The 16539-nt window shown below is 35.0% G+C and overlaps 1 protein-coding gene across 4 annotated transcripts; it reads left to right on the top strand.

The window, feature by feature from the left end:
• The first annotated feature begins 4172 nt into the window (after window positions 1-4172).
• On the top strand, window positions 4173-15859 carry LOC113736647 (uncharacterized). Of its 4 annotated transcripts, none has more exons than XM_027263708.2 (12): window positions 4178-4590; window positions 4696-4772; window positions 5173-5248; window positions 5456-5528; window positions 5618-5669; window positions 5960-6021; window positions 8178-8241; window positions 9800-9857; window positions 9946-10032; window positions 10502-10595; window positions 14940-15046; window positions 15396-15859. In XM_027263708.2, the coding sequence occupies exons 1-11, from the start codon at window positions 4472-4474 to the stop codon at window positions 15030-15032; spliced, it is 855 nt and encodes a 284-aa protein (XP_027119509.1). In that variant the 5' UTR covers window positions 4178-4471; the 3' UTR covers window positions 15033-15046; window positions 15396-15859. The 4 variants fall into 4 exon arrangements, with proteins under 4 accessions (XP_071939421.1, XP_027119509.1, XP_027119510.1 ...); XM_027263709.2 differs by having other exon boundaries at window positions 4529-4590; window positions 5173-5244; XM_072083321.1 differs by having other exon boundaries at window positions 4538-4590; window positions 5165-5244.
• The last annotated feature ends 680 nt before the right edge of the window (window positions 15860-16539 follow it).

Here is a 16539-nt window from a genome sequence, read left to right on the forward strand (position 1 = left end):
CATCTTCATCTTGTGAAGCTTTCAAAGCAATACTCCTCCTCACCTTTGTGTCTTCTTCTCCTGCACCTTGGATTTGAGTTTCAGCTCATATGAGGTTAGAGAATTAATAAGAGATTCAATATGTAGGATATTTAGATCTTTAGCTTCCTCTATGGCAGTCACTTTACTCTCCCAATTCTTTGATAAGGTATTCAGAATTTTTCTATTTTTCTCATCTAGAGAGTAGTTCTTCTCAAGCACTTCTAAATCCTTGATAAGATCATTGAATCTGCAGTACATCTTGTCAATATTTTCATGAGATTCCATCATAAAGGATTCATACTGAGTGACTAGAATGGACTTCTTTTGTTCTCTCACATTCTCGCTTCCTTCATGGATTTCTCTAAGTTTATTCCAAATTTCTTTTACAGATCTGCAACCTTTGACTCTAATGGACTCATTTGAATTTAGAGTACTATATAATACATTCATAGCCTTGGCATTTAGAGTAACATGAGTTCTATCTTCAGCAGTCAACTCATTTCTTATTTTTGATCTCGGCCTATGAGTATTATCATCAATAATAGAAGCATCATATGGACCATCATTAACAATAAATCATAACTCAGTATCAATAGATTGTAAGAAAATGATCATCCTCTCCTTCCAACTCACATAACTTGACCCATTGAACATTGAAGGTCTAGTGACAGATTGTCCCTCAAAGAACATGGCATTGTTGGTTGTCATTTTTACTCTCAAACCGATTGAGCTTAATTTCTAGGACATCAAGTTCTGATACCAACTGTAAGGATCAAAGACAACCTAAGAGGGGGGTGAATTAGGTTCTTTAAAAACTAGCCAAGATATGAGTCACTTTTTCTAGAGTTTGCTTTCTTTTTCTAAAGGTCCTCACAAAGAAACAATTAACGGATTAGCACAGGTGATTTGTGAGTAGAAGAAATAAGCAATATATATTGCAAAACAGTAAGTAAAGGGATAGAAAGGCAAACCAAGTTTCAAACTTGAACTAAGTTTGAATATCACTTTATATACCAAGCTTCTTCAAGTTGATCAATTTGCAACCAATCTCCTGTGTACAAAGGAAGGATCACTTCCTCCTTGCCTCAAGTCTCACTTGATCAAGCAAGGAAGTTTTACAATCACTCAGATAACACTCACAAGGCTACACTATTGAAGAAACTGAATCACACTTGAAAAGCTAAATGAAGATTACACAACTAAGAGTACAAATCTTCTTTTTGAAGTATTCTTGCACTTGAATCACTCAAGATCTGATGTAAACTTAAAGTGTAAACGTTTTTTTTGAAGTAGTTGACTATTCACTATTTATAGGGGACCAAAAAGTCTTCAATTAATACTGTCAACGGATAGAGGGCAGTTGAAAAGTCAACTAGCCGTTGGTGGTGTCGGACATCCAGTACTCTGATTTTCTGCGTCCGAATGAAGACAGTGAGTTCAGGACTTCTTTTTGAGATTCTTAGGACGTCCGGTCCTTCCACAATATACATCCGAAGGTAAGATGTAAACTTTGTAGATCCTTCCTAATTTCTTTCGAACGTTCGGTACTCATAGTGTATTGCGTCCGAAGTACCGCAACGTTTGTCGGACGTCCGGTACTGAGGTATTGAGTGTCCGATCGAGATCATTGATCATAGAAGACTTGGCTCATTATCTTCGGACGTCCGAGTGTGAGTTCTTCATGCGTCCGAAGTTACTCAATGGTTGTCGGCCGTCCGATATGGTCCTTTTGTGCGTCCGACAGCTATTTCAGCAATTTGCCAATCTTTTGATCCTGTTTTGGTTTCAAATCTTTGACCTTGTTTTTGTTCTAATTTCCTGAAATAATATCTTCAAAGAATATTAGTAACATCCAATTGTTTTGTAATCATTAAAAGTTATGGATTAAGATATACACAACTAACATTGATAAAGTGTAAATCAAGAAAGGTAGCAATGATATTGACGTAAAAATTCACAAGAGAAACAACAGCACTACCAATAAAAGATAAGAAGCTCTCAGGAGCTAAATCCACAATTCATGCTACGCCTGTACCTTTGAACCACGATTTCCTAATGTTGACACTCCGTCAACCAAGCAAGTACAAGATTATTCAAGAATGGGAGAACAAGTGTGATAAAGTACACTCTCGCCTCATCAAATTCAATATTCAACACATAACACGTGGTATCATTCAAATCAAGATATCAAGAAACATGCACTTGACACTCACCACAACCAAAAGCAAATGAGCAAGCAAGTCCTTTACGGTTTCGTGCCGGAATTCCCTTCGAAATCTTCTTAGATACCTGAAGCAATTTCAACCAACAATCACCAAATGCAAATCGTCTTTTGCTGAATCCCCCCCCTTTAAATCATCACTCACGTACACCCTAAGTTACTTAGCACACAAGGAGGAAAAATTCATTCACTTAATCAACTAAGATAATACATCGAGAGGGGTCTAAGCCCTTCGAAAACATCCATTCAAAAAGAGGGGTTAAAATCACAACAAAATTTGTATCCGTCTATGAAATCAAACTTAAAACGGACTAACAATTTCAAAGGAAAGTTGGAAGTTCTTAAAAGAACATTTTTGTTTTAAACTAGAAAATTCAGCTTTGCGCGACGCTATTTGAAAAGTCATATCTTGAGTTCTGTAAGTCCAAAAATCACAGACTTTATACCGTTGGAAACTAGATTCAAAGTACTACAATTGTTTCGAAGACACTTTTGTAAGATACAATCTAAAAGTAGATCAAAATTTGGCCTCAAGTTACAGCTTTACCAAGTTTAAGAGCAAATCAGGTTTGAATTTCAGTTATTTTTGTGAAATTTCTGGCACTTGTAGAAATAGAGTAAAAATCTGAAACTTACAAGGTTGAAAGAATTCTATATCTAGTTTCAAATGCCACAAACGGAACTCGATTTGAATTTTTCACACCAAGATATCGAGATTTTTCTAACGTTGGTCAGCACGACTTGCGAAAAATTTTCAAAAAAATAGGGTAGCAAGAACTCCACTCTTTTGACTTCTTAAGTCCAAAATTTTTGCTCAACCCACTCACCCATTCATAAATTAACATCTAACAAAGATTATTGAGCTAGATTTCACCCCAAAATTCAAAAATCAAGGTTGGAACCAACTGATCAGATCGGCTAGCACACAGGGAAAATTTTCAAAACTTTGTCCTCCAACAAATCACATCCAATATTCATCTGATACATGAGATTTTCACAATAAATACAAACCAACATATATCAAGTCTTATAGCATCAAAATCTACCATAACTTCCATCACAAAACATGAAAGATTCTCAAGTTATCTAGCCTAAATTTTTTAGGGTTTAAGAGACCCTTTCATAGCAACCAACATCTATTACTAATTCTTGCATGGAATCAAAGATCAAGTAGAGTGGAGTTCATTACCTTTTCCAAGCTTCTTTAACCCTAACTAAGTCCAAGCTTTGCATCACTAAATCCACCAAAAACCACCACAAGACAAGGCCTTTCTTCAAACTTGAACAACTTCTAAAGGTGAGTGAAGATTTGGAAGATTTTAGAGCAAGATTTTGTGGTTGGAGAATGAGTTTTTTCTTCCCCACTTTTGCAGCCTCAAGATTCGGCCAAGGAGAGAGAGAAGAAGGGAAGATGAAGGCTTGAATGATGATTTGAAATGAAATGAAAGGTGACACTTTAGTTGTTTAAGAAGTCAACTAGGAATAGTTGCAAATAGTGCCACGCACTCACTAGTTTTTCTCTTATTTCTTACTCTCAAATATTAATCTAATCTGTCAAGATAGTTTCTCTTACTACACTAATACTCACTCTTAATAGTCCGAAGTTAACTCCCTAAATCACCAACCCCCCGGGGCTAGATCACGCGGTCTGTGGCTGCTTCCGGCACTCGCAGGTCGTGGGGTCGAACCTCACTTAACGCCTGGGTGCGGTTGGGGTGGTGCTGTACTCCAGGCGCAAGGGATTAGTCGGGCCGCCTTCGGATCTTGACCCGGACACTCCTGTATTGACAAAAAAAAAAAAAAAAAAAACTCCCTAAATCACCAATTAATCGCGTCGGTGCGACTTTTGCAAAAATTTTTTTTGACGCGTAAACGATGAACATATGATTTAAGTAAAGTTCATGTTAAAATGATAAAATTAAATGATATGCCAATACAAATGATTTAAAATAGATAAAATTAAGAATAAAAGTGTAAGTTCTCTCAATTTTCCTTAGTTTTCTCTAATCCTGAGCTATTTAATTACCCATCCTACGTCGCATTAGTATTAGTTTTATATCATCCATTCTATTTTCTACGCTTTAGAGAGATGTTTCCCAGCTCGAGTTGCACCAATTTTAAACCGACCCGTTGAACAACGGTTCACCGATTTCAATCCTTTCTAAACCAAAGCTATTTTGAAATTCCTAAAAATTCAAAAGGTTTAGGAAATTCAATTTAGGGAAAGAAATGTTAGAATTGAAATCGATCTCAAAAATTCCTCCCAAGATCATCTCTAATTTTTTGTTAATTTGCCTAGCGTGGCATCTGATCATACTTGAGCTAGGCTCCACTGTATCAGCCATCAGGTAAAAACTCAACAATCCTCTCTTCACTGTAATTTGTCCCCAATTTTGAAATTCCCCATTAAATTTTGGTTTTAATGTTTTTTTTTTTGTTTTTTGGTTTAACAGGAAAGATGTGAGCCTTCAGGAGAATCGTCATTGCAGAACTACAGTTCAAGGAAGATACTTACTCTCTGACGATAATGGTACAATTTGATTTTTTTTCCTCTCCCTCTTTATACCTGTTAATTAGTTTCTAATATAACAAAATTTCAAAATTTTCCTTATTTGGGAAGTTTTTTCTGTTATTATTTTTCCCCTTGAACTATTTTGTATGTTAGAACTTTGTCTTATCGTGTAAGGGAATTGTTATTGGCACTCTCTTAGCTTTTAACCGGGTGAATTGTAGATAATAATAGCTCTATTCTGAATTTCATTCACAACCATGTAAATTATAGATTCTAATTTAGATGAGATGTAAGGGAATTTTTATCATTTTACCTCGGTTAAAAAGTCGTGTGCCAGTAACAGATATGAGTGTGTAACTTACAATTTTCTGGTAAATATTTGGATGGATTTTTAAGGGAATAAGTTTTAGTGTTGTAGGTTATGTATGTGATGCACTCTCAGTTGATCCAAAGTCCAGATGCTGTCCTATCAGAGGAGAGCAATTCTCTTGTCAGTGAGTTAATCCCTAATTTCCTTTTTAATTATCAGGCCACATTGTCTTTCTTGCTCCATTTGTGTTGCGGTTTTTGGGAGAGTTTTTCAAAAAAATATTTCTGCAGCACGTTTTTGGAAAGATTGTGTCATATCTTCTGGGAAAATGGATGTCTGTTGTAGTTTATAGTGCTTTATTGCTTCCTAAACTACTTTTACTCCATTGCAGTGGCTGCAACCTTGTTTCACAATGCTGTAACTCTTATGAATATTGTGTTTCGTGCTGCCTCAATCCAGCTCGGGTAATTTGTTCATTGTTTCTGTTGGTTGATAATATTTTTCGATTTTAGGAGTTTATTATATCACTTTTAAGTCATAAATTGGTCTGCAGACACAAAAGGATCTGGTGTTGAAGCTTAAGACAGCAAAGCCAGTAAGTGCAGGTGATGTTTCACTGTGCATTTCATTCAATTAGGCAGTAAAAACAGAAGAAGATTTTTATATTCTTATTTTTTCTGGTTTTAGCCTAATGAATGATTTTTGAAGTGTACTTATTCAGCTTAACAATTTTTATTTCTCCTTTGAAGTGATTATGCTAAATTTCAGTTATTTTAGGTGCTCCGACCATTTGTGCTGGGGGATACATGTTTATCTCCAGTGCTGCATGTTCTGGTTTCCATGGTACTTAATGGCTTCACTAAGTTGTTAATTATAGTGTTCATTGTGATGGCAGGAACCTACTCAAGCATTTTTGATTATTGTGCTGGGAGGTGTCGCCATAATTCAGAGAGTGTAGTAAGACTCATTTTCCTTCTATTTTTGTTATTGTTTAGGATGGTCATATACTTTGAACTTGACATGAATATGAGGTGCTGGCTATAATTTTTCTTTACTGACTTTCACCCAGACAACTATTAAAACTTTGGAGTGAAGTTATAAAACAACGTTCGTATTTTTTTCTATTAATGTTTGATATTTAGTTATGATTATTCATTATTGGATTTTTTTTGTTAGGGATTTATCTGTTCTTTATTAAATGTTTTATAAGTTGTTTAGGAGAAGAAACACTTAACAGACTTAACTGTATCTGTTTCTCTGAGTGTATGAAATAAAGGAGAGAAGGTACGAAAAGTTTTAATAATTCTCTCCTGAATTTTTTATGCTAAGTTGCAGTGATAAATATCTAGAAAGCTTCTAATATCAATGAATAATGAATGCGCGGTTTGTTCTTTTTATTTTGTCTTTAAGTCACACATGTATAGATCAAGAGTTGTAATTGAACTAGAAGCAGCATATGCACAGCATCCTTCCTCCGTAATAGAAATGTAAATTTCCCATGGTTGCACTATCAGTGTGTTTTCTAACATAAACAATGAAATGCCCAACCCTTGCTGAATAGTCTCTATTGACTCCTAGAGACTGATAATTTGGTAATTCATTCTTAGTCCATTTTAGAACATATCCAATATGTGATGTTAAAACCTCATGTCTATAAATTACATGGAATGGAAAACAATGTAAAATTTTTGTTTCTCTTTGTGTCTTGGTCTTATCTTGTTCTCCCATGCTGTCTTTACTAAGAGAACCATTTACTTCCCCTAGATTTTGTGTAACATTAACGTGACTTTTTAGTTTAAGGTTGTCCTACAGAATTTGAGCAGAGCAAATTTTGAAAAAAAGTTGTATGAGGAAGCCTAATAGCAGGAGAGATTTTTTTTTTGAAAGAAAGTTAATCAGAAACTATGTTCAGTTGGCAGACTATGTAAACAGAAAAGTGTTTTTTTTTTTGAAAGAAAGTTAATCAGAAGCTACATTCAGTTGGCAGACTATGTAGTAAACAGAAAAGTGTTTTTTGTAAGAGATGTATTCATATGAAAGGAAAGAGGAAGAGAACGTATCTCTGATAATGTTCAAGTCATGAAATCATCTATCCGTAGTAGGACTCATTACTCCACAATGGTTCATGTTGGACAGATGTTGACTGTATAACATATAATTTATTTGATTACAATTTTGTAAGGCCTATTGTCCATACAATTTTGGAAGGGCTCATTATTGTCCGTACAAACCTTAAAATGGTATAGTGAATTATGTTGATCTTGAAATTATGTGGTTCTTGTTGATTTGTAGCTCCTAGTGAAATAGGTCTTGGACTGCTGTAACCATTGGTGATGAGTAGTTTTTTGATTCAGTGCCTTTTCTGTGTTTTTGCATCGAACATTTCTTATTCTAGTTTATGCTGCTCAATGTGGGAAAGCAGAATTTGAAGCCCAAGCTTTCCACATGTTTTGGAAGTCCCTTAACAATTCAAGCAGATATTGAATTGTCTGCCTTTTAATTCTTATATTCTTCGAATGTGATTAGCTGGGAGTAATCAATGAAATTTTCCAGTTAAGAAGTTTTAACTATTATTTAAAATGGTAATGTTGGTAAATTGAAGCTGAAGTTCTGGGTTTTGTTTTCTCTAAAACCAAGTCAAGTATTGACCTGGAGTTCTTAAAATTTACACTTTCATCTTGAGCTCATTTTCAGCAAAATATGAGAACACACTGGAAGTAAAGAGCGATAGGGGAAGAACAAGTGACTGTTAATTTTTATTATTATTATTAATTTTTTTGCCAATATGACTACTTTCCTTGTCTGTTTTCTTTTCCTGTTTTTTTTTTTTTTTTTTTTTGGGGGTGTTGGGGGGGGGGGGGGCGGGTGGTTGGCTGGCTTAGCCCCCATGCAAGCAATCTTTTTTCTGGTCTGTATCCAGTTTTGACTTGATATTCATTCCTTTGTCCTTTCTGCATTATTTAGTTCTCTATCATATAATCGTCTGAATACCATCTACGTTTAGTTGCTTATCATTGTCATATGTAGTCAGCTTACCTGATAGATGTGGATGTAACTTTATTTGATCCGGTTGACTGTTATATAACATTTTGCGAATCTTGCTGGTTTTCCAGGTCCATGAGAATGCGTATCTAAGTGATTTTCATCATTGTTTCTCTCTACCATCTAATTCTTCTGGTGAGTATTAAATAATTTCTGTTTGAATAATTTATAGTTGCTGATAGGTGGGAAAATGATTGGTGGTCTGGGATGCAGCTAATACTGTTATGTTTGAAAAGCACCCATGAGTGAACTTCACGGTCCATCATTCAATTACTTTTTCAACAATTATTCCCGCTGGTATGCCTATTCCCTGATCTATTCCTCTGTAGGTGATTAACAAGACCCTGAAGGGTATTGATGTGCCAGTCTATTCTTCGCATTATCTACATTTGCCTTTCCCTAGTGGTTTGTCTCGCACTTAGAGATTTCTTTATATTGGTGGAACATTTTTTTGAGTTTCTGATCCTAGAGTCACGTTACTTTAGAGTAAGGATAACTGAAAGCTTGATCTATGCTGTTCCGCATATTTCTCTGTGATAATTTTATGCACAAATTATGGAGAATCTTTTCTTGGAGGACAGAAATGCTAAGGCTATGTTTAACACATTTATATGGGAATTCATTTTACACAAAAGTAAAAGAAAAGAGAATAATACTAAGTCACTCGTGAGAAGAACCTCAAACGTTCAATGTGTAATCCTTTTTCTCATTGTGGGAATTACAATTGACTAATAGAACCTACGCTCAAAGTAAGATGATTACATGCGCACCTAAAGTTTGTTGTTAGACTTTGTCCATCAGATGCCCAGTGTTGTTTTGAACAGTTAGTGCAGCAACTTTCTTTAGAATATAAAATTTACTGGCATTGGGGTTTCGGTATTGCTAGGTTTCCTTGCTTCCAGATGGTTTTTTAGTTTAATAGTTTGTTTGACTTTATTTCTAGTAAATTTGAATTTAGTTTAGTTAAGAACATGGCAAAATGTTGCAGCAGCAATTTGCCAGGGATTGAAACTGTTCCCCATGGGCCCCACTTACAGATTACTTTCTCTTGCTGAGTATATACTGACAGGCTAACTTAGACAGCAGTAACTTGCTTGAACACCAGATCTCCTTTGATGAAGAACGTAAGAGTTTTACTCTAGTAATTTTTTGAAGACAGCTATCCAATGATTTTTCTTAGTGAACATAAGAAGAGATTTGAATGTCCTTTGATTTATGAGGTAGACGACTCTTGAGTATTTCTTGAAGAAAAACAGATTATCATATGGAAGACTTTTTGAGAGCAAGAACTGTTCAAATCTAATGTTGTCGAGAACAACATTTCTCGAATGAGAAACACTCAAGTAAAGCTTGAAGGCTATTTCAGGGGATGATTTCCTTGAGTTCAAAGTCATGCTATAGCTTGAAGGCTTGCTCTTAGGTTTTTAAACACCCTAATCACCATCCAGAACTCTTAATAGTGCAATTCATTGAACATAAATATTAAATTTCTGCACGTCTTAACTTGCCGAGTTTCAGAGAGGAGAGTGATTTATTTTGCTAGACACTCTAGCTTGCCCCTCGGAAGACCTGCCTGCTTTTCTAGAGGTCTTGACATGTCATTTATTGTTTTATCTAGTGATTTATTGCTCAAGTTGATTGTCTGACAAATAGCAGATAGATACCTCTTAAATCTGAATATATGTTGCAACAGGGGATTCAGACGTGCAAATAGAAGCAAGACTGGTTGGCATAAAGATCATTGCCGGAAGGTGAGATATCATATTACGGTCATACTTGGTCTATGCACCTTATTAATTTATCACCTGGTCTCATTATTTGGATCTTGTTTGGAGATAGGCAAGGGGAATCATGTGACTCAGTATGCAAGTCAAACGGACAATCTTGTGTGCCCAACAAGTTAGCTCTACTTAACCAGTGCCAGATGTAAGTTCCATGTACATGGATGTTCGATCACCTTCTTGCTTTTCGGTGTTTCTACTTTTTCGCGTTTCTGTTCAATAGTTCAGTTGTTACTGAACTTCATAATGACTGATGTTTTAACATTGATCCTACATATAAAACTGGATCTCCATTTTTAAAAGCATATATTTTGTCAATTTTTTGGGTGCATAACACAATTAATCACTCCATCTCCCTTTGCAAGTGTGACATTTCCATTTGGTTATAGGAGAAAATTGATAATCTTCTTTCTGCCTTGACATCTATTCTCTTCTTTTTCTGTTGTGTACCTGTACTTTGGCTGGAGGATAAAATTTATCTCCTGCAGTGCTAGTAGCAATTGGATGAATTATGCAGGATTCACAATTTCTTGTATAGTGTACATGTAATCTATCTTTAATCTGTCCTTGACTTTCTGCAATAATAGGATTTTTTTTTTAAAAATCTTCAATAGCATGCAGAAGTACTTTAGCTGCAAAGGATCATGTTTGGCGAGTATTGGAGCTGATCAACCTGCTGAAGTAGTTGATGATGCTCCAAATGATCTGGTACACTATATTTCTTGTCGCTTTTCTGTAGTTTCCCTTTGTAGTAGTTATTTTACTGGTAAGCAAACATTATCCATTGATACCAGCATATATCTAACTTAAAGGCGGTTTTGATATATTGAAGGAGACTATATGTTGTTCTGCAGAAAATTTATCTTTCTCTGCCAGTGGCTAGGCTGATTAATTGGTAAATCTTTACCATGATGTAACTTTTGAACGAGGAGAAGACATGCTAATGATGAGAAAATATAAACAACTTGCAACTTTTTTTTTTTAAAGGGACTGAGACTTGATGCAGATTTGTTAGGAACTAACAGTAATTGCAAGCATCTAAAATGACCCCATTTTTGGTGGATTTTACAGTCCAATGGCTTAGGAGTTTCAAGATATTGAGAAAATTTGAATCTCAACAAAATTGCGTCATTATTTACGATTTTGTTTCATGAAACCAGGGGCGGATTTAAAGGGGTGCCCCCACTGCCCCCCTTAAATTCCTATAATAGTTCTATAATTTTGACATAATTTTAAAGGTGCCCCCAGAATTTTTTTTAAAAAAATGTGAAAGAATGGGTCACAAAATTTATATCATTCACTTTCCTCCTTTGGTCCCCATTTTCCCCCAACAGGGCCAAGTACCAATTATATCAGTCATTACTTTTGGTCCCCACTTCCCAAGTTCCATTTACTCCTCTGGTCCCCCATTTCCTTTCACAACCGATGACCCCTCTTCTTCGACACCCAACTAACAACTCTTTTTATTTATCACTTCATCCAATCATCATTAATCATTTACTTCCTTTGTCCCCACTCCCCAAGTTCCATTTACTCCTCTGGCTCTTGGTTGTCCCCACTCGCCAACATACGATTGCCACTTTTTCTTCCACAACCAAAGCTTGTTACTCTTTCTCTTGATCACTTCATTCGATTTAGAGATTTCACCAGAATCAATTGATCTTCTGGGATCTGGGTCTGCCACTGATTTGCAGCTCTTTTTACCAACTTTAGGAGACCATCAAAATCAGGTTCTAAACAGTTACTTCTTATTATTATTATTTTAAATTTGTTTGCAAATATATTGCTAGAGCATGAGACTATTACTGTTTTAAAGAAATTTGAAAATTGATTAGTTAATGTAATAATTAATAAATGGGTTATTTGATAAATATTTTAACTTGTGAAATGGTGATTTTATGGATTTATAATTTATTTTTTATTTTCCTTGATTAGTTTCTTATATTGGAGTTAATGTAATGATGAATAGAGGACCATTTGACACATATTTTAACTTTTAAATTATTCTTGTATGGATCCTTTTGTCTAATTAACTTGATTAGGTTCATATGTTGTGATTAATGATTTGATATAGTAATGAATAAATAAGTCATTTAATAAATAACTTTAACTTGTAAAATAGTTCTTGGATAGATTTTATTGTACATTTAATATTTTAATTGGATTAGTATCTTATATATTGATTTTAATTTCTTTAGCTATGGAGAGATATTTCAAGAGGAAATCAATGGAAAAAGAGTCATCTAATAAAGAAGAAGCCAAGGATAATGAAAGTGCAAAAAATGACAATAAAAGAAGTTACTTGGGGATTAACTTAGATGAATTACCTGCGGATCCAGCCCAAAGAAAAAAAATTGGGGATTATCATCCAAACCTTCATGATGAAATTCGGAGATATTACTTACAAAAGGGACCATGTCAACCTCATGATTATTACATTAATAATTTTGAGTTTGTCTTTTTATGTTTTTCCTGGAATATACATATCATTTGTACTTGTTGGTGAATTTTTTTTTTTTTTTTTTTTGCTTAAAAATTAAAAAAAAAGAGTAGATAAAAAATTTTAGTATTATTTTTGCCCCCACTAAGATTTTTTTCTGGCTCCGCCACTCCATGAAACAACATAGAAAGAAGAAATTGTCTGGAAAAATGATACTGAAACTTAACTGGAAATATTATTCTGTCCTTCTCCATAGTAAGATGTCTCAAAAGTTCTCCAAGTCAATTGCCAAACCGGATGAGGTTAAAAGAAGGGGGGGGGGGGGGGGAGAACATACTTTATTCTCCCACTCATTTACTTGCATAAGTTGTTGCATTCTGTCATTTCTCCTGTTATTATGATCATTTGCAAAAGTGTCACAGGCAGGAGATGGAAGTAAGTGATGCCTACTTTGATTTATGATTTGGTCTTTAGGTAAAAACCAGTAGCAAAGCCTTGATCAGGAGCTAATGTTGCTCAAACCCTTGAAGTTTGCTGAGATGGACTAAAAGAAGAATACTAATGTTCTTTTAAATATCATCTAGCATCATCTTATCAACATATTGAATCAAATACAAGCTAAACCTGAATGGTGTTAGAAATCTCATATCATTTTTTGTTTCTTTAAGTAAGGATTGTTTTCATGTCTAGAGTGTTTCATACTTTAGCTTGTTATCTAATTGTGCTTTTCTTCAACTTTTTCCCGAACATGACTTTCGATTAAAATGTACTAGTTTCCTTTTTTGTTGGTTTCTTCTCTAAATTCGATTGAATGAGTTTATGTTGCAGCTAATGTTAAAATTAAAGATAATTGGAAATGTGCTCAAGTTTTATTTGGCAGAGTTTGGTTTAGAAAGTGAACTAAAGATTTACTATCTACTAGGTATATCTACTGTTTTCCAACTTAGCGGTGAAATTCTAGTGCCAAATTAGGAAATAAGTAGTTTTTGACGAGCGAGGAATTTTTCATTTTTTGGGAGTTTTATATAAGAATATATGCATATATTGGTTAAATGCTTAGAAATACTAGTTGTGATTAATTACATCTAAATCTTTTTTATTGCAATATCAGTACATTACATTCTTGACGTGTCTAACCAAAACATTAACTATTCTAGTTAAATGGACTATTTCTATGCAATAAACACATATGATTGAGTATTCATCTATCTATTTTGTGGTTTGCTGTATGATCTGCTGACTTTGAAGACACGTTCGAGATACAAACTGTAGCTAAGAGCAGGCAGCATGAGATCATGGAGATGTTTTCCTTGTATACAGTAGTATTAAGAGCATTTTGATTTAAAAAACCATAAAGACCACAGTAAACTGTGCATTAAAGTTAATCTCCACCATAACCACTACTTTTTTGGTTCAGGAAATAATAATATGATTCCTTTTCAGGCATCATGACTATTTCATCAATTCTGTCACAATATTTGATCTCATTAAACATCATTATGATAAAAAAATGATGAAGAGAGAAAAAAATTATAAACTGCCAAATTACACTCTGTTTTGTGAGCATTCCTGAAAGAAAAGTCAAATAGACGTGTGCGTGCATGCAGAGAGAGAGAGAGAGAGAGAGAGATCTATAATCTCATTTACCAGTATTCCTTGGGCGGTAAAGGTTTCCAAGACTTAGGCACCATTTGGATTGAAAGAAAGGAAGGGAAAGGAGAGGAAAGGATACCAATGGAAAAGAAAGGAAAGGAGAGTGGTGGAAAGTGGTTTACATTCATCCTGTTTGGATTATATGTGGAGAGAAAGAAAGGAAATACTGGATTTTTGTTTGGACTGAGGAAGGAAAAGAAAGGAAAGGAAAAGATCAAGTGTTAATTTATTGGAAAAGATAGGGAAACATTGATCTTTTAAAAAAATTTAAATTGTTTCAATAAATTTGGTTTCATTTCCCTTCATTTCCGCCCAAAACCATAACTCAACAAAATAACTAGACTCTCTCCCTCCCTTTCCCTTCCTATCCTTTCCTTTCCCTCTACAAAAATCAATCCAAAGAATAGAAGCCAAATCCCTCCAATTCCTCTCTGTTGCTTTCCCTTCCATTCCCTCAATCCAAAAGGCGCCTTAAAGTGCTTTCCTTCATGTTTTACATTGTCTTTAAGCGCATGGTGCCTCTTGCTAATGAAAGAGAAATACAGTTTTGCATGCTTCAGAGAATTTTTTAGTTTGAAGAAGGGCTGCACATTTAACTGGTGGAGGATTTTGGCTGCATAATTATCGGTTTCATAAAAAATGTGAAATACACACACATATTGAGGGGAGCATAGAGTTTTAACTCGAGAAAGTCAACTGTGACCTCAAATAATGACACTGGTTCCTGTTCTTAGTTTATTATTATGTTGGATTTTGATGGTGAATCAGAGGAAAACAGAATGAATGGCTGCTACAGTTACAGGTTTATTTACATGATACGAAATTGCTTACAGCTGTTGAAGATGTATGTGTACAATATACTTTTCTGTATTTCTAAAAGCACCTAGCTAAACACTATTAGTGACATGAATAATTTGATAGAGCTTGTCTTTTGATCTGTTGGTTCTTTTGGCTCGCAGAACCCAGGAGCATGCTTGTACACAGAAAAACAATCAATTCTTTCTTGTGATGGTTCGCATCAGCATACGAGGAGGCTTTGCCCCTGTGCATAGCATGTTTGGAAAAGGTAGCATTTTTCCCACTCATCCATTTTAAAATAGTTGCTTGTAGTGAAATTTGTCAAAATTACCATGGACTTGTGTTTATGGGCCTGGGATCTCCATAAACAAGCAAATAGAAAATGATCCAAGTTTACAGCACCTCTTTCGTAATTTATGGCGCCTCTTGCATGAGAGTCGTATCCGTGATACAGACATGCTATGTTTACTTTGTATTATAGCTTCATGCAATTTCTACTTTCTACTTTGATAACATTGTCAATATTAAATTTTAGGATGTAGACATGCTGTACTAAAACTCAAAAGCATGGTTCAAGGTTGTATAATAAAATGTCCAAATGCCATGTACATATGCAGGAACCTTCTCATCTTCAATGCTCGCGTATGTCAATTGTTTATTTCTTTTTGATGGAGGAAGAGCTTGCAGGAAATCATTAGTTAATTTACAGCTTCCAGCTTGTTGGGAGGAAAGAAATTGAGCACCAAAACCTCTAGGATTGTTAATGCTGTTCCATTTTTCTTTTTGATTAATTTGGGGAAGCAAAAGTTGGGCAGCTTAGTCTTTGAGAATAGGCCGTTCCTCATATTCATTTCTTCCGTTTGGCATCTTAGTGTCTTATTAATCTAGCCAGCTTTTAAACCTAAAGCTCTGTGGCTACTATTCTGCTCCATTCAATGGTATTGGTGTGATTGGCTGTAGATTTCAGGTTCTAGATGGATCTCTGTCAACCTAAACAGGAGGAGGAGTGATTTAAATCTTCTCCCTTGATTGCTCTGTTTGATCCTTGTTATTGAAATAATTTGCGCTGTTAACATTATCATCTCATTGGTCCTATTTGTTTACGAAGACTCCTATCCGCCTGGAGAGAAGTCTCGGACTTGCAATTTCTTATTCAATAGACATGTTTGAAGGCTTGAAGAGGATAATCTAATAGGGATGCTAGCTGAGATTTCTGCAGTTTCAAACGTGAATTATAGTCATATTACCGTTGAGGTGATGTGCTTCAAAACGTGCACGGCATGATTCATTTATCAGAAACAAATATCATTTGACAAGAAATAAATGAGAAAAGTGTACTAAACCGAAAAAATCGTAACTAAAGAAAGAGAATCAGATTAATAAATCTCAGTTTAGTTCAACAATTCATTGATGTCTTTTAGGAAACGAGTTCAGTTGGATAAAATATAATCGCAAGATGTCAATATGACAGGTAGGATAAAAGATCACTCATGTGAATGTAACCCTGTGACAGAGAACAAAGAGTACCCAGAGAGTCAAGACAAATAATGAACAAACTACGAACTTAACATGAATTGAATCAATAAGAAACTGTCCAATTCTCTCAATGTTTGTTTGCATTCTCTTAACAGTTTTTCCCTTCGAGAAACCGTCTGCCAAACAGTGGGTAAGGAGCCGAATGGTTAGAGGTCTGTTAGGCAAGATAAAGTGGTAGGCCTCTAAGAAGCATGGTTGTGGTGGACGTTTGCAACTCAACAAATC

Source organism: Coffea arabica, chromosome 3e (genome assembly GCF_036785885.1).
Source record: "Coffea arabica cultivar ET-39 chromosome 3e, Coffea Arabica ET-39 HiFi, whole genome shotgun sequence".
Lineage (NCBI taxonomy): Eukaryota > Viridiplantae > Streptophyta > Magnoliopsida > Gentianales > Rubiaceae > Coffea > Coffea arabica.